Genomic DNA, 19228 nt, shown 5'->3' with positions numbered 1-19228 from the left:
TAACTACTGGTCGGGTGACCACTGGTAGACAAATATGTAAATATAGGTTAATTAGGAACCGCCTGAAATGAATTTAGAAAATATTGATATTAATGAGTATATTACTTCTGTGAACTCTAAATGTTTTACTGTTTACAAAGCACATTTACACACATTATTTCACAGATGCCTCAGCACAACCTTTGAGGGAGGTATTATTAATACTTATCAGGGTTACCAGATCAAGTAATGTTGGCAAAGATAAAATTAAATAATTTCAATTATATTGTAACAAGCACAATGAAAGGGGTACTAAATCCAGAGTAGGGAATCAGGAGTGGGAAGAACTGCTTACAGAAAACTTCTCAAAGCTGGCCAAGGCCTCAGCTGAATCTTCAAAGATAAGAAGTAGCTGACCTAGCCATATCACTTTCTACAAAAACAAGGCACCTGATATTCTGCTCTGTTTCAGCTTATCATGTTGAGTAAGATTGTATAACAGAGATGAAAAATTATTGAAAGTTCCTACATAAATTTCTCAATAAAACTGGGTTTTTTACTTTTTACCTTGGATCTTTAAAAAAAGAAACACAGAAACACTTTTGAGTCCTAGTACTCAACACAATACAACGTACAAAGGTGGCACAAAATCACTGTTGATTAAGATTAGAGCCAATAACTACCAACACTACAAGGGTAATCATGAAATTTCAAATGCAAAACTCTTTTTCTAGTGGTCCAAATGAAATACTGCTAGATTAATCTAATTAAACCACTGTCCAGAACAGTGCTGGTCTAATAGAAATGCAATACAAAATGTATTTGTAAATTAAAGTTTCCTATTAGCCACATTTAAGAGAGCATTAAAAAAAAAAAAAAGTGAAATTAAATTTATTTTATTTATGCCAATACTTCAAAAATAACACTTTGCTCAATACGTAATTAATATAAAAATAAATTATATATATTTTTTAATTTTAATAAAGTATTTGGTATGTATTTTATACTTAGAGCATCTCTCAATTTGAACAGCCATATTCCCAGTATTTACTAGCCACATGTGATTAGTGGCTACCACACAGACAGTAGTTCTAGAAGACAGAACCTCATGAGAAGACACCAGAGAAATAGGTTATAACCATACTGACTATAATAATTTCTCAAAGGGGAGACGAGCAATACTTCTTTTTAAAACAGATGTAAATATACATTTAATAAATATCTTCATATTTAATTCTCTCAAGTTAAAACTTCAAAAATCTTAAGAGTAACAACTATGCTTCACTACTAGAAAATCTGCTTTCTCAGCTGAAGGTTTAAATAAGGAAGTAAGAGAAACTTCCAGAAATACCTATCAGGAGCATTATACTCTCGCCCTTCTTTACAACGACATCGTCGCACGTCACAACGCTCATGGTGCTGCAAAAGCTCTTGATAAGCATTTTCCTCTAGTTCCCAAGATGCATCTCTGTAATCAAAGCAAGATAATAAAATATACTGACCTAAAATATTACATAAAAGGATAGATAATGAATCTAAAAATAAAAACATTTCATATATTTATGAACAAGGACAAAACTTTCTTTTTAGGATCATTTCTCTCAATATATAACTCTATTACTGTCATTTTATCCTAGAATTAATCATTCTTACGGTGAATTTTCAAATGTTAAATGAAAAATTAGGCATAAATTTTCTGAAACTTACATTTTTCCTAATATTTAATCCCATTTTTAAATGTCAAGTTTAGTATCATTGTTTCTTGATTCCTCATATTTGATAATTAAGGAAATTCTTCTTATACATTTTAAACTATATGTTGGTTCTTAGATAATTTACATACACCATTTTGAAGCCTTTAATAATGATGTGTAAATCAATCAATTAAAATGGTACACAGCTGAAGTATTTATTAACAGACTATAAATCAACTAATTGGACACTTAACTCACAATCTCTGATCTCAGAGAACCAGCACTCTGATGGGGCGTCGACTGGAGGCATTACATTTCCCCATTTGAAATGGCTACTTGTCCATGATTCACTTAATCAGACAAACATGGTTCTTTTGTTTTTAAATCCTACATTTAAAACAGTTTTTTACATCAAAATCCTAAACATTACTCACTTTTCAGGAATATGAATTCCCATCCTCAACATCTCTTTCTGAAATATATCACTATTATTGCACACTGTGCACCTGAAGAAAAACACTCCTGCATTCACTGCTTGAACCTACAGTGGAAAACAGAAAATTCATTGTTAACAATATCAGATTATTAAATAATTGTATAACTAACAGAACATGTGCTATTTAATTAATACATCATAAAAACCTATTTTCTATACTAGTGATTCTCAGACTTTGATCTTTTAGACTGAGTTATCCTAACTGCAAAAATTTGAAGACACTTTTCCCCCTGAACAACAACAAAAAAAACTAAGCTAATGAATAGACCATTCTTAGCTCTACATTCATCAGCCATGTTTTTCTTTCAACCTTTGTCATTTCTGTTACCAAATATGTTATTCATCAAACTCTGAAGGATGATTGTTATATAAGCATCCCTGTTTCTGTTTTTAACTTAATCTATAAGTTAATTTTCTTCCCCGAAGTGTAGTAGTATAAAACCCATTCCCACTGTTAACAGGAAATACAAATGCAGAAGCAGTAGGCAGAGAGTATTTAAAAGGAAACGCAAAACTTTAAGACTACTAGAAAGAGTAGCCGGGCCCTAGTGAAACACTAGTAGCACTCTGTTCATTTAACAAATATTTAAACACTACAAATATTTAAACATACTATGCAGCAAAGATAGAAACTAAAATGACTTAGATCCTACCTCACCAAATTCTAGTGAGTAGGCAGGAGGTATACAGACAATTTAAATACAGTGCAAAAAAAGTATATACATGTTAAAAAGAAGACGTACCTGTCTCTACATACAATTCTAACAAAACATTATAGAGATGGTAAGGCTAAAGCTAAGTTTAAAAGAAGAAATAGTGGTCTGCCAGGAAAACAGAACAAGACATTCCAAGGAGAGGAAATAGCATGTGTAAAGACTCAGCGGCAAGAGAATACACAGGTGATTAGGGAACTACAATTAGTGTTATATTTAGGGATTACATTCTGGCCATAATGAACTAAGTAATGAAGTGCAACAGATTAATAATCAAAGCCAGCAGTTTGAAGAATGAATTGAACAGGAATAAGGCAAGCAGGAGAAAGACCAGTTAGTAGGCTCCTGCAAAAGGCTAGTCAAAAACTATGTGCCTGAAGTTGAAACAGTGAGAGTAGGGCTGTAAACAAAAAGGATACACAAAAAATATATGAGGTAGACCTGACAGGCTTGGGGAAATAATAATTTGTGGATGGTGAAGAGAGTTCAATAAAGAGGATCCCAGGTTCAAATAACTACTAAGTGCATACTCACACTGTACATGGAAGGGACGCAACTCTGAATCTTAAGAGATCTTTGAGCAATTGCAGACACATACTAAGATCTTAATGAAAAACAGAACCCAATAAAAGGAAGTATCTAGCAAAGCGTTTACGCATAGGAAACACAGAAGATACCAAAAAGCAATGATGGAGAAATCCAAACTGAACAAGAGTAACAATTCCTGGATACAAAGAGCTAAAGTTTTTACCAATCTCAGTCCCTCCCCACAAAATCCCAACATAAAGCATCTGTGGTAGACAAAAATAATATTTAACTTAACCACACAGTTCTCAGTCTGTTGCATAATTTTGTTAGTTCTTTGACAATTTTATAATAATGAAGTTCAGAGATATAAAAAAAAAAAATTCTTCACATACGTTTATAGATCTCTAGACTGAGGAGATTCCATTTACTATTGCAGTTAAGACTCTGGTACCAGAGCGGAAAAACCAGTGGAGTTCCAAGTTCCTTTAGAGAAAGTGACTCAACAAGAATTAGCTCTGTTTTGGTGTGCTTTGATTGAGAGTAACAATCATTTATTAATATTTATATCATAAACACGTGGTCATGTGGCTGTGATTTTATATTGTATTCACAAAAAGTAGACCTATTTTGTTGTTAGTAATATTCTTTCTAGTTTTTAAAGACAATCTAAAAATCAGTATTTCCAGAGTGTTCACAAAAAGCCCTATCAGGATACTAGGTCAAGACTGAGACCCTATGCTTCATTATAATACATAAATAGATTAATTATACTAGTCCTGAAAAATAACATACTGTTATAAAATAACAGGATGATACATTTGACAACAATTACATTTACTCAAATACAAACCCTTAAGACAAATTACTTTTAAGATTTTCATATAAAATAGTGAACTTCTTCCTGAATAGGTAAGGATAACAAACACTTCTTGATATTGTTTATTATCTATACTATCTGGAACTTTTCTTAACAACTACTTTGTGACAATTAGCTAAATTTCCAATATTTACTCAATCCTGCCACTTTGAATGATCCTAAATATAAAAATTCAAGACCCACACACACAAAAAAAGAACATAATCAATCAAGGTTTCTACACTGATTACTATTAGTAGTTTTAAGACTTTCTTGACACAGAGAATTTACAACATCACCTATCTTTTAAAAATACATTTGTGGACAATTTGTATTAAGTAATTATATTTCATTTTTCTAAACACTAACAAAAGACAAGCTTTCAAAAACAGTATTAAACTTGAGTAAATCTTTTGTTATCTGGCACTTTATTCATTATAACTATCGGTTAGCTGTGCTTTTACACATGTAAACTAGATATTTGATGTTACTAATAACTAGGATCTCTTCAAAATTTTCAAGTTATTTTCTGAATTAATGAAATATTAAATTAAGTTTAATGTCATGTGTATTTTAGTACATTCTGTTTATCTTGAAAACTAATTGACAGATTTAACAGACACAATAAGCCTCAATGAACTAATACTTTTAATTCATTAGATAGTAATCAATTCCCAGTCAAGAAGTTATGATAAAATGTTCACAGTAGGGAAAAAAAAAGGTCTCTTTTAACATTTAAATATTTTAGTTTATAATTAAATTATCATTTCATGGGTCCCAGTTTTCCACACTAAATACGTAAATGGAACTTGTAAATAAAAGGAATTAAATGTTTTATTCATTTTGAAATCCAAACAAAATCATTAGGTAAAAACAGAATTTTATAAATATAAATACACATTTGAAGGCTGTATCTACATCCCAGAGTACTATAAAAAGTATTTGCAAAGCCCACTTGAGGGACTGGGGTAAAATGTGGAAATATTAAATTTACCCACGTGGGGAATTCCTTATATTCTCGCAAACATCAGGGACTACCAATTTAGTAGGTTGAGCTCTTGATTTGGGGGCTTGCCCATATAAAGCCTGTTACTGCAAAGGAGAGGTTAAGCCTACTTAAAATCGTGCCTAAGAGTCACCCCCAGAGAACCTCCTCAGTTCCTCAGATGTGGCCTCTCTCTAAGCCAACTTAGCAGGTGGACTTGCTGACCTCCCCACTATGTGGGACATGACTCCCAAGGGTGTAAATCTCCCCAGCAACATGGTACATGACTCCCATGGAAGAGTCTGGATCCGGCATCATGGGATTGAGAAAGCCTTCTGGACTAAAAGGGGGAAGCGAAATGAAACAAAGAAATGTTTCAGGGGTTGAGAGAGTTCAAATTGAGTCAAGATGTCATTCTGGAAGTCATTCTTAGGCATTGTATAGACAGATATTCCTTTTAAGTTTTTAGTGTATTGGAATAGCTAGAAGGAAATACCTGAAACTGCTGAACTGCAACCCAGTATCCCTGATTCTTGAAGATGAGTGTTTATATAGCTTATATGGTAAGACCGTGAGAGACTAGAAAACCTTGTGGCTCATACTCCCTTTATCCTGGATAGATGAGCAGAAAATGGGGACAAAAAAGTAAATGAATAATAAGGGGAGATGTGTTGTTTTGGGTGTTCTTTTTTACTTTCATTTTTATTCTTATTTTTATTCTTTCAGAATAAATTTGAAAATGTTCAAAAATTGACTGTGGTGATGAATGCACAATTATACGATGATACTGTGAACAACTGACTGTACACTTTGGATGATTATATGGCATGTGACTATACTTCAATAAAATTGCAAGAAAAGAGGCTATATTTAAAGTATTTATTAAAATGTTAATTGCACACTTGACTAGGGTGAATTTTATGATATGTAAAACATAATTCAATAAAGCTGTTAAAAAAGTTACAAATAGTAAGAACTAAAATACAGGTATCAGGTTTTTCAAAATTAAAATCAAATATCCAAACAACAAGTTTTAAATCAGAGAAAGCTTATAAAACATCTTACCTGTAAACAATCTCTATGAAACCAAGCATTCTTACAACAAGGACTTCGGAGTATACTGTAAGTTGGAACAGGCTCAATAAATTCCAAGCAAATGGTACATGGCAAGGAGTCTCTATAATTATTAGATGTAATTATTTGAACAGGTCGATGTTTCCAGCAAAATGACCTAAAAATAGAAATTATTTAAAAACAATGTCTAATGAATTACAGAGCACAACTAGGCAGAAGAAATGCAATTCACATACATAAGACAAAATTCATTTACATCTCTATCTTAATTAATCTACAACAGACTGAAGCCTTGGTAGTATACATTAGCATCACAATCTGTGATCAAGGAGAACTGCGCTTTAAAAATGTGAACTTTTATAGTAGTGAGATTTACTTTATATGTAATTTCAGTAACTAGTGTTATGCTGAGAAATCTATGTAATATTGTTAGCAATAGCGTGTACATACCATTGTATTCAACATTGTTGAAAAGTAAAGAAGGCAAACACTTAAAAACACTTAAAAATAAATATTTTAATCATATAACAAATAGAATACAAATAATAATAACCTATTACCAACTAAACTTATTTGCATTTGTATTTTCTAAAATGCAGTTTTATTTCATGGTAGCAATCACTGAATAGGTAAAAAAAAAAAAGACTAAAAGAAAAAGACCACACATGATACTCAAACACCAAAATTCATAAAACCTTGAATATTTAAAGCTGGACTCAGGAAACAATATTTTCAGGGGCATATCAGGGGCATACTAACTTTTTGAATGCAACCAAATTCACATGCTTTCAATTTACTCAGCAGAAAATATGTATGACTATGTGAGAGAAAAGTGGACTATTAATTCTGAAGAGTGACGTAAAAACCTAGAATCATGTAAGGTGAAAATTTCACTGAATATGAAAAAACTAACAGCACCATGTTATATCCTTGAGCTGGAAGCTGAAGGTGAATATGAATCATCAGGCCCATTCCAGACATGGAAATTATTAAGACTTTGCAGACAGAAATGCCTAAATAAAGGAGGAAGGGAGACTATATATATCTTTCTATATATGTATGCATCTATCTATCTACCTATCTATCTATCTCTGTATACAGTCTATCTATATAAATTCAGAGCAGCTTTCAAAGAAATTTTACTTGGGAATATATCACAGGGATATCCATTTTCCATTCTTCTTTAACATTCAAATTTCATATTTAAGTGAAAATAACTCACGCAAAATTGCCAGTAAACTGGAAAATACATTCTCTCTGAAGGCCACATGGGAAATGATAACTTCGTTTACAACGGGGTGCAACACATCCAATTGAAGCACCAGTTTTCTTGCAAATACAGCATTTCTAGAAGAAAACATGAAAATAGGAGCCATAACATACAAAATGTGAGTACTATAAAATGACCAGGGTATAAATCATATTCTTGTGGGAAATCTGAAAATCAATGATTGATGATTTACTGAAGAAATTTTTTGAAAAATACGTCTCTATCCACGAAAAATCTAAAGACATCAAAGATTCACTTCTATAATGATTTCTAATAAAGGAAATATCTCTAATCTAACATGTGGATGGGGCAGAAGCCCTTTTCCCATCCCTTCCTGCCAGCTAAAATATTTGAAAAGAAGGGATTATAAACATAATTGCTATACATGAAACTCTTACTCAAATCTCAATACAAAGACATGTTTTGGAGATAGAAAATTATGAATACATATCTCCTGATTAAAATGAAATATGGGATCCTGCCATGATCAAGATGGTAGAAAGAGATGCTCCAGGGATCTGTTCCCCCACAGAAGCTTTGAACAACCAGCAATACCGGCAGAAACATTTTCCTCAAAGCTACAGAAAACAGTTAAATGTTTATAGTAAAAAACCAAGCACCAAATCAAGAAAAAGGCAACTTTAAAACAGTAGGATCAATACCCTGGTGCCCTTGCAGGACCCTCTCCCATATTCTCACTGGCTTGGCATAGAGTTGGCCTGCATTCCCAGTACAGGTCACTGGTCCTGGTTCCAAAGGGAGCAGAGTAACCTTTGTGCATACACTAGGAGCTTCTATGTTTGTGCCAATCTGTCTGGCGGGACCTGAAGAATTGAGCCAGAACACTCATTGCATATCTTGCCCATATCTTACCCTGTGTGTAGGCACAGCTTACAGAACTCGCCTACAGAACACTGTAGGAGAACTAATGGCAATGGACTGGGGTAAAGACTTGCTGGCTGTGGATAATATGTGCCCAGGACCAAGAGAAACACTGTTTCCTAGGGAAGAGAAGACATTCAGATCTTCGTAAATGGGGGAAGAATTCCTAGAGCCACATGCACATGCCCACACCTAAGATAAGACGCATATGCAGAAAGAAACAGAGAGGACTACACTTCTGCCCTGAACTGTATAACTAACTAAGCTCTGAAAGAGAGCACTCTCACAGGCCAATCTGCAAAGACTGGAAAAGGTGTTCTCTTTTTTTCCTTTTTTTTTTTTTTTGGTTATCGCCTGGCATTCAAGAAAAGCTCTGTTATAACACTAGCTGTATACAAACATAAGGAATAAATGCCTCAGAATAAAAAATCCAGCAATAACACATTAAAAAATCAAAATGTTCAGGTTTCAACAACAGATTACAAATATACCAAGAAGCAGGAAGTGATGGCCCAGACAAAGGAGAAGATTAAAGATTAGACTTCATCAAAGAGGAGGACTAACTAGACCTGGAACATATCAGAAAAGACTTAAAAAAATAGCCCTAAATATGCTAAAAGACCTAAAGAAAAACATGGACAAAGAACTAAAGTACATTAGAGAAATGAAAGACAAACACAAAGAGAGTATCAATAAAGAGACTGAAATGATGAAATGGAACCAAACAGAGCTGAATACCACAGTAACAGAAATAAAAAATTCCTTAGAGAAACTGGAGCTGGGGGAAGAAATAATCACTGAACTTGAGGACAAGAAAATTGAAATTATTCAGTCTGAGGGGCATAAAGAAGAAAAGTGAACAGAGCCTGAGAAAACAGTGTGACACTATTAACCATACCAAATATATACGTGGGAATCTTAGAAGGAAAAACAAGGGGGTGGGGGTGGGGGTGGGAGGCAAAGACTATTCAAAGAAATAATAACTGAAAAACTTCCCAAATTTAAGGAAGACATGAATATATATATTCAAGATGATCAATAAACTCCAAACAGGATAAACCCAAATAAGCCTACAATGCAACTTATTTTAGTCCAATGGTTGAATGCCAAAGACAGAATTCTGAAAGCCGCAAGAGAGAAGTTATATGTCACATGCAAGGGAGCTTTAATAAGAATAAATGATTTCTCATTGGAAATCATAGAGGTAGAAAGGCAGTGGGATGACATATTTAAAGTGGTGAAAACAAAAATTGCCAATCAAGAATTCTGTGTTCAGCAAAACTATCTTTCAAAAATAAGGGAGAGATGAAGACATTTCCCAAACAAAAGCTGAGGGAGTTCATCACCACTAGACCAGCCCTACGAGAAATGCTAAAGGGAGTTCTGCAGGTTGGAAGGACACTAGATAATAAATTGAAGCAGCATGAAGAAATTATGATCTCTGGGTAAAGGTACAACAGGGATAAATAAAGATGCTAGTACTATTTATTTTTGGTGTTCAACTCTACTTTTAATTCTTACAGGTTGTAAAAGGCAAATGCATAAAATGCAATCATAAATCAATGACTTTGGACTCATAACGTATAAATATTACATGTGGCAACAACTACAAAAAAGGTAGGGAGACACGGGGTATAGGAATAAAGTTTGTATATGATATTAAAATGAAGTTTGTATACAATACTAAAATGAAGTTGCTATTAACCAAACAAGATTGTTATAGATTTAAGCACCATGGTAACAATAAATAGCAGACAATATGCAAACTCATAGAGACAGAAAGTAGAGTACAAGTTAGGAGGGGCAGGGAGTGGGGGAATGGGGAGTTAATTCATAATGGGCATAGGGTTTCTGTTCAGGGTGATGTGAAAGTTCTAGTAATGGATGGTGGTGAGGTACCACTCATCTTGAATGTGATTAATTTCACTGAATTGTATGCTTGGGAGTGATTGAAATGGGCAGGTTTATATTGTATATATGTCCCACAATTAAAAAAAAAAAAAAAGCAACTAAAGAGACAATTGCAATCCAGGACTGGATTCAATAATCTAGGAGAAGAAGCTCAAATGGACATTATTGGGACATATGAAAAAAAACAGGAATATAGACTGTAAGCTTTATATCAACATTAAATTTCTTGAACTTGATAAACTGCACTTAAAGTGGTTATCAAGTGAATACTTTTGTTCTTAGGGAACTGTCTTAGTTTGCTAATGCTGCAGAATGCAAAACACCAGAGATGGATAGGCTTTTATAAAATGGGGGTTTATTTTGCTACACAGTTACAGTCTTAAGGCCACAAAGCGTCCAAGGTAACACCTCAGCAATCGGGTACCTTCACCGGAGGATGGCCAATGGCGTCCAGAAAACCTCTGTTAGCTGGGAAGGCAGCTGGTGTCTGCTCCAAAGCTCCGGCCTCAAAACGGCTTTCTCCCAGGACGTTCCTCTCTAGCAAGCTTGCTCCTCTTCAAAACATCACTCCCAGCTGCACTCAGTTTCCTCCCCCTGAGTCAGCTCATTTATATAGCTCCACCGATCAAGGCCCACCCCGAATGGGCGGGGCCACGCCTCCATGGGAACATCTTATCAAAATCATTACACACAGCTGGGTGGGGCACATTCCAAGCAAATCCAACCAGCACAAAACTTCTGCCCCACAAAACTACAAAGATAAATGGCATTTGGGGGACACAATACATTCAAACCGGCACATTCCACCCCCTGGACCCCAAAATGACATTATATACCAGCCTGGATTAGGAGGAATGCCTGAGATCGCAGCATAAAAATCTGTAAGTAAAAACTGCGGAGCCACACCAGGACTGCCTCCCCCATAGCAGGCTGAGCTGCAAAACCTCGCTGTGGTAGAGAGTAGCACTCTCCGAGATAGCTCAGCCCACCTCAAACTGGGGTTTTAATGAACAAATGTGGACTGCTGAATACAAGCTATAGCCCCGCAATAAGCAGACAGAGGCTTTTAGTGACAACTGACCTTAAGGAACCAGAAGATTCATCTGTCCTGGGAAGGGGAGCCCAGAAGACCACGTTACCTCTGACTGAAGGGTGAAACTGGGGGGCTGTGTACTGGCTCTAAAAGGGGGCTTTCTATCCCTTTTTCTCTCTCTCAAACCTCAGGGTCTAAGTGGAGAGAGCCTCAGTTATTTTCAGTTTCCAGCGCTCTGACCCAGACAGGGGTGGAATAACAGAGTCTGAGAGACAATTTAAATGCAGATAACTCCACAGAGGATTTATCTTCCCTAAGAGTAGGGAGATAGGGCCCAGCTTTCCTTTCAGAACCAGAACCCAGAGCCTGGGGGAAAACAGCCAAAATAGAAACTAAAGGGTTCACACCTCCTTATGCCACTTGGGAGCCACAGGCTGACAGGCGGCACCTGCTGGGCAGGTTAGGAAAAGCACAGCAGCTAGAGACGTCACAGGAAGATCTGTCAATCTCTAAGACACACACGTAGGGAGACTTGAAACTGAATATAACCCACTCTGAGATCTGAACCCGTTCTAGTCTGGGAAAATCCGATTGAGGTAACCAAGGAAACCAGATCCCTAGACAACAGAAAACTACAATCCACACTAGGAAAAACAAAGATATGGCTCAGTCAAAGGAACAAACTTACACCTCAATCAAGGTACAGTTGAGATGATGTTTCACTTTAACGAAACAATCCATTAAAGATTTTCAAAGAAATATGCTAAATCAAATAAAAAACCAAATCAATGAGCTCAGGAAGATGGTGCAAAAGAGATGAAGGCTGCGAAGAAAACACTGGGCGAACATTAGGTAGAAATAGAAAGTTAAAAAAAACAACTGGCAGAATCTGTGGAAATGAAAGGCACAACACAGGAGATGAAAGACACAATGGAAACATACAACAGCAGATCTCAAGAGGCAGAAGAAAACACTCAGGAACTGGAGAACAAGACACCTGAAATCCTACACACAAAAGAACAGATAAGGAAAAGAATGAAAAAATAAGAGCAATGTCTCAGGGAATTGAAGCATGTGAATGTAAATGTCATGGGTGTCCCAGAAGCAGAAGGGAAAAGGGGCAGAAGCAATAATAGAGGAAACAATCAATGAAAATTTCCCATCTCTTATGAAAGACATAAAATTATAGATCCAAGAAGCACAGAGTACCCCAAACAGAATAGATCTGAATAGACCTACATCAAGATACTTAATACTCAGATTATCAAACATCAAACACAAAGAGAGAATCCTGAAAGCAGCAAGAGAAACATGATCCATCACATACAAAGGAAGCTTGATAAGACTATATGCGGATTTCTCAGTAGAAACCATGGAGGCAAGAAGGAAGTGGGGCAATATTTTTAAGACATCGAAAGAGAAAAACTGCCAACCAAGAATCCTGTATTTGTCAAAACTGTCCTTCAAATATGAGAGAGAGTTTAAAATATTCTCTGGCAAACAGACAATGACAGAGTTTGTGAACAAGATACCTGCTCTACAGGAAATACTAAAGGGAGCACTACAGACAGATAGGAAAAGACAGGAGTGAGAGGTTTGGAACACAATTTTGGGTGATCGTAGCACAGCAATGTAAGTACACTGAACAAAGATGCCTGTGAGTATGGTTGAAAGAGGAAGATTAGGAGCATGTGGGACACCAGAAGGAGAGAGGAAAGATAAAGACTGGGACTGTATAACTCGGTGAAACCCAGAGTGCTCAACAATTGTGATAAAATATACAAATATGTTTTTATTTGAGGGAGAACAAATGAATGTCAACCTTGCAAGGTGTTAAAAGTAGGGTGGTATGGGGCAAAAAATACAACCAATGCAAACTAGAGACTATAGTTAACAGAAACATTGTATTATGCTTCCCTTAATGTAACAAAGGCAATATACCAAAACTAAATGCCTAAGAGGGGAACATAAGGGAGGAGTATGGGACTCTTGGCATTGGTGATGTTGCCTGACTCTCTTATTCTACTTTAGTTTAATTCCACCTTTCCTTCTGTTGGTTTTTAACTGTCATGTTTTTTCTTTGTTTCTTTTTCTTTTATCTCTCTACCTTCTTTGACTCTTTCTCCTTCTTTGTGGAAGAAATGGAGATGCCCTTATATAGATAGTGGTGATGGTGGTGAATACATACATATGTGACTATACAGGGAACCATCAATTGTTTACTCAGGACAGAAAGTACATGCATGAACAAAACTGTCTTAAAAAAAAGGCAACAAAAAAAATGGGTTGCTGAAGAAACCTTGAGGGCACTAGATTGAGTGAAATAAGTCAGACACATAAGGATACATATTGTGTGGTCTCACTCACATGAACTAATTATAATATGTAAATTCATAGACACGAAATATAAGTTACCAGGATATAGAACGAGGCTAAAGAATGGGGAGCGGTTGCTTATTATGAGCAGAATGTTCAACTAGGTTGAACATAAGTGTCTGGAAGTGGACAGAGGTAATGGTAGCACATTATTATGAGAATAACTAACAGTGCTGAATGGTGTGTGAATGTGGTGGAAGGGGAAAGCTTGGAGTCACGTATGTCACCAGAAGGCAAGTTGGAGGTTAAAAGATGGGGATGTATAAAACAGTGAATCTTGTGGTGGACAATGTCTGTGATTAACTGTACAAATATTAGAAATCTCTTTCATGAACTAGAACAAATGTATGACACTATAACTAGAAGTTAATAATAGAGGGGTATATAAGGAAAAAAATATACCTATTGCAAACTATGTACTACAGTTTGCAGTATTTTAACATTCTTTTATCAACAGCAACAAATGTACTTTACCAATACGTGAGTCAATAATGGAGGAGGGGTGGTTAGGTGTATGGGAGGATTTGAGTTTTCTGTTCTTGTCTTTATTTCTTTTGTGGAGTAATGAAAATGCTCTAAAAATTAAAAAAAAAAATTAGTTGTGATGGATGCACAGCTGTATGATGGTACTATGGGCAACTGATTGTGCACTTTGGATCTTTGGATAATTGCATGGTATGTGAACAATCTCAATAAAATTAAATTAAAAAAAAATTGCTTCAGCTTCTATGCCTCAACAGAAATAAAGGTCTCTAACATGCTTCCTGTGGAGATCATCTTGAATGAAGCTGCTTATCTTCCCATCCTCCTTAACTTCCAGACTCAGCAAAGTGTGGGAGTGGGACATTGATGGGGCAGAAAGGAGAAACAGAACATTATTTAGTTATCTGTTGCAGTCTGCAGCCATTACTGTCTTTTGTTTAAAAAATCTAGTTCTAGCAGGGTACTAACTTCCATCTTTCCTCATCCGGCTACCACCAAGAAGAATCATCTCCTACCAACTGAAAACTATGAGCAGAGAATACGTAAGCATCAAGAACAGCCGTCACTTCAACAAACTATTACTGACAAGCTAAAATCATAGTTACTTCTTGTGAATTCCAGTTAAGATAATAGTTATGGCTACGTTCCCCTGCTTGAAGACAGTGAATGAAGGAAGAATAAGTTGACTCTTGATCAGCCACATGATAAAGTGAAATCAGGAATACCAAGAGAAAAACAGTCAAAGATAAGAAAAGAGATTTCTTCTCCTAGAGAAGAAACTTCACCAAGGAGTCCTGACATTCCTTTATTCCATGAAAGGAGTTATACAGAAAAGACTTTCTGGGATCTGAAAGCAGAATTTCATAGAATAAGTATGCTAGTAAAAGCACAAAAAGACCACTTAAGCAAACTTAATGTACCAGACACTGAAACTGAAACCCAGTCTGTACCTGTACAGTGTACAGATAAAACAGATAAACAAGATGCACTGTTTAAGTCTCAGACTAAAGATGATATAAATAGCAGTGTGCCAGGCATCACATCTGTCACACCCAGAGGATTGGCCCAAGATGAAGACACTGCTTCTGAATCACTTTCTAAATTCAATGTCAAGTTTTCACCTACAGACAGTGAGTCTACTTTCTTACAGAGCACTCCAGAGGGATCCTAAGTCCTTGATCCTGCCACATCATTTGAGGCAATGTGCCAGGACAAATTTAATATGGAGCTCAGAGACAACCCAGGAAACTTCATTAACACAGAATAAACCTTATTTGAAATTCAGGAATTGACCCTATAGCTTTAGCTAAACAAAACCTTGAAACAACTGACAAAACAAAACCCTCAATTCCTGTAAACACTTGTATCAGGACAATTCTGGATAAAGCTCCATGTTTGCCACCTGGAGACCATAATACACACATATCCACCTCAGGACCCATCTGGTATATCTTATCCCTCACTCAGTTCCTCAGTAAGAACTGTCTGAGGACCAAAGCAAGTAACTCTTGCATTAATAATATAATATATGTGAACACACGTTTTGGCATACATGGACAGATACGCATCTCTTTTAGGTTAACGGCCATTCTTTTTAAACTAATAACTAGCCAAAGATAAGGCTTCTGATAAAAAAAAAAGCAAGTCCTACAATAAATGACATGAGATTATAAAACATCAATATGATAAAGCCCTAAAATTAAGTTCCTTAAAATTTATGACACATTTCAAAATAAATATGAAAACTTAAAAAAAATTTAGTTCTTTGTGCCTCCCATCACCTATTAACTTCTTTCCTCCACCTCAAGACTTTGGCAATGTATCTTAAGCTTTCTCTGTATTTTAACTCTTGCTATCATCCTAAACAACTGCAGCAGTGACGAGGGCAAACTTTGTTTGACTTCCTCAACTACAGTCTGTCAATGCCCTTTGTGCTGGTTTGTACATGTATGTCCCCCAGAAAAAGCCATATTCTTTAATGCATTCTTGTGGGGGTAGACATATTAGCGTGGATTGGGTTGGAACCATGGACATGTGACCCACCCAACTGTAGGCGGTAACTCTGGATAATTTCCATGAAGGTGTGGCCCCGCCCTTTCAGCGTGAGCCTTGTTTAGTTTACTGGAGCACTGTATAAGCTCAGACAGAAGGAGCTCATAGCAAGCTGGAGCTGAGACAGACATTTTGAAGATGGCCATTGGAAGCTGATGCAGACGTTCTGGAGAACGCCATTTTGAAATGCAACCTGGGATCAAGCAGACACCAACCACGTGCCTTCCCAACTAACAGAGGTTTTCTGGATGCCATTGGCCACCCTCCAGTGAAGGTACCCTTTGTTTATGGACACTTTATGGCCTTAAGACTGTAACTGTATAACCAAATAAACCCCCTTTTATAAAAGCCAATCGATTTCCGGTGTTTTGCATTCCGGCAGCATTAGCAAACTAGAACATCCTTCATCTCCCTCTAACGTAAGGTTAAATCCTTTCATCACCCAAAACTGCTTCATAATGGAAATCACCAATTCCAGTATCTATCATATTCTCTGAACAGAGTTCCCTAACTTCCAAACCTCATATTCTCTAACTCATGGTACTCTTGGCCCATATGGAGAAATAAATAGTCCTCTGCTGGCACCTAATACAGTAGCTACCATATAAAAGATTCACAAATGATAACTGAATGAGCAAGGGGTTAGAGTTTAGAATATCTATGTTGAACAACAGGAAAGGGCACTGACCACAAGCAATGTTATCTAAGGGTCACAAGAATTGTGGAGATAATAAATTACCAGCCTCAACCCATCCTTCTTTCCCCAGCAAGTGAGATCTAAGAATGGGGGTGGGGGTGGGGGTGGGGGAATGGTTGCGTTGATTCAGCATTGAAGGTTTGCAGAACAAGAGAGTTAACACATGGTCATAATTCTGACGGTATGAGTAGAGGACATGATGCATAAATTGTAATAAGGCTAAAGAAGGAAGGGAAGTCAATATTGTCACATGTATTACCAGGGCCAGTTAAGCTTGCTTCCACTTGTAAAAATACAAAATGTTCTAAAACAATTTTTGACAAAAATAAGTATTGGAACATAAAAGCAAAGTTTCATAAATTTCTAGTAGAGAAATTGATAGAAAAGACTTCCTGAGTAATAATTTCATTTATGATACATAGTATAATGAGTGAAACAATTTACTTACCAGTTTAGAAGCTCTATTCACTTCCTTCCTGATGTCTTCCATTAGAAAACCATAAACTCCTTCTTCTTCTTCACCTCTCTGCCAAATTCCACTTGACATCAACTATGAATATATTCTCAATTAGAAAATAAACTCTAAGAAACTAATGTGAATGAAAAACGTATCTATAATATTCATTCCAATGAAAAAAATGGACATAAAACAATTCAAATTTCAAGCACCTCTTATTTGTAATAGTTACTTTTCTTATGGTCAAAGTAAAAGGTTACTCACATCCTTTGATTTTGGAAGATACATATATTTAACAATTCATAAAACTAAATTGCTTTCTAAAAGTATTCTAGGAAGTAACCAAAAAAGAGACAGGAAGAAAAAAAAAGGGAAAAGCACCCACATTTAAGCTTTAGAAAAAAGATAGTAGTAACTACAGAAAGATATAAGTGTAATACTGTCATAAAATACTAGGAAATAATTCAGAGTATCACTGATACTGCAGATTAAGGTTAAATCTAGTTGGATACTCAATCAAAAAAAGGTACACTTACAGAGAAACTTACTGAATCATGTTCAATAACTTTCACTTTATATGAATCTGATTTTACCTTTTTCCATGTTTCTACCTTCTGCCATCCTGATTTTATCTTAATAGCTTAAATATGTTAAGGGAGCACAAATCAAGAAAAACCATGGAACTGTAAATAAAAAATATTGACTTGTAGACCAGGCACTGTGATTAATCTTCCGGAACCCTGGGCAAGTAATTTTATTACACGTGAAAATAAAAGCATTGAATTGGATTATATCTAAGTCTCTTTCAGCTCTAGCATTCTATACTTTCCTGCTCATAATGAAATCGAATCTTCAAGTTGAGCCTGGGGTCAGTAGTTTTTTTTAAGTACTACACTCATTAATAAAATAAGTCAGAATACAATGCAAAATTTGATAAGAGCAACTTAACAGATTAAATAACTCAAAAATACTTCCACAGAGCAAATTTGTGATTGGAGTAGAGTTTAATTTTAGTTGAGTATGATGCATCCTCAAGAAACACAAAAGTAATACACATTACTTAATAGTTTTGCAAAAATAATCTTGTAATAAAACAAGTCTTGTTCTACTGCATAAAAAAAATAAACTCATAAAAATCAAGACTTTCTTTTGTATTGCAAAACATAATAAGAGAAACCAACTTGCACACATATTTGGAATGTCAACTGCATGTTTAAGTCATGTTACAATTTGATTGGGGTCCCAGACCAGTCTGTAAGTCTATGTAACCCAGAGGGTACCTGCGGCACTAAACTGTCGTCTTAGAGAACTATCAAGGAATGCTTTAGATGGTTTCTCTAGGAAGCATTTAAACAGTTTTAGTATGTCCACAAATTCACTGATAATCCTTCAAGATGTAGAGTCTAATTGCCTCCCCTTGACTGTGACCCATGACTAGTTTTAATGACTCATTTTCAACAAACAGAATAAAGCAAAAATCATAGTGTATGATAGACTAGGTCATAAGTTTCCATCTTGGTATCAGTGTTTGTATCTCTCTCTACGATCACTGACTTTGGGGTAAGCCAGCTGCCATACCATGAGCAGCCCTGCATAGAAGCCCATGAGGTAAGGAACTGAGCTCTTCTGCCAACAGCTTAGAGAAACTGAGGTTTAAAAGCCATGTGAGTAGGCCATCTTAGAAGTGGATCCTCTAGCCCAATCAAGTCTTCAGGTGACTGCACCCTGGCTGACATGAACGC

General features: G+C 35.8%; 1 protein-coding gene and 1 pseudogene across 6 annotated transcripts in view; one reads left to right on the top strand and one right to left on the bottom strand.

Moving 5' to 3' along the window:
• The window catches only part of G2E3 (G2/M-phase specific E3 ubiquitin protein ligase), a 76518-nt gene that overhangs the window by 21579 nt on the left and 35711 nt on the right, over nucleotides 1–19228 (bottom strand). For all 6 annotated transcript variants that reach the window (XM_037834726.1, XM_037834723.1, XM_037834727.1 and 3 more), the window contains 5 exons: nucleotides 17478–17579; nucleotides 7548–7672; nucleotides 6317–6482; nucleotides 2108–2214; nucleotides 1331–1447 (listed from right to left, as the gene is read on the bottom strand). In XM_037834726.1, the coding sequence (XP_037690654.1) occupies nucleotides 1331–1447; nucleotides 2108–2214; nucleotides 6317–6482; nucleotides 7548–7672; nucleotides 17478–17579 (617 nt within the window). The remainder of the gene's footprint in view (nucleotides 1–1330; nucleotides 1448–2107; nucleotides 2215–6316; nucleotides 6483–7547; nucleotides 7673–17477; nucleotides 17580–19228) is intronic.
• Nucleotides 13665–15805, top strand: LOC119530933 (annotated as a pseudogene).

The sequence above is a fragment of the Choloepus didactylus genome, chromosome 4, assembly GCF_015220235.1.
Source record: "Choloepus didactylus isolate mChoDid1 chromosome 4, mChoDid1.pri, whole genome shotgun sequence".
In the NCBI taxonomy this organism is placed as follows: domain Eukaryota; kingdom Metazoa; phylum Chordata; class Mammalia; order Pilosa; family Megalonychidae; genus Choloepus; species Choloepus didactylus.
The sequence above is the reverse complement of the archived record's forward strand: the minus strand, read 5'-3'. Positions and strand labels throughout refer to the sequence as shown.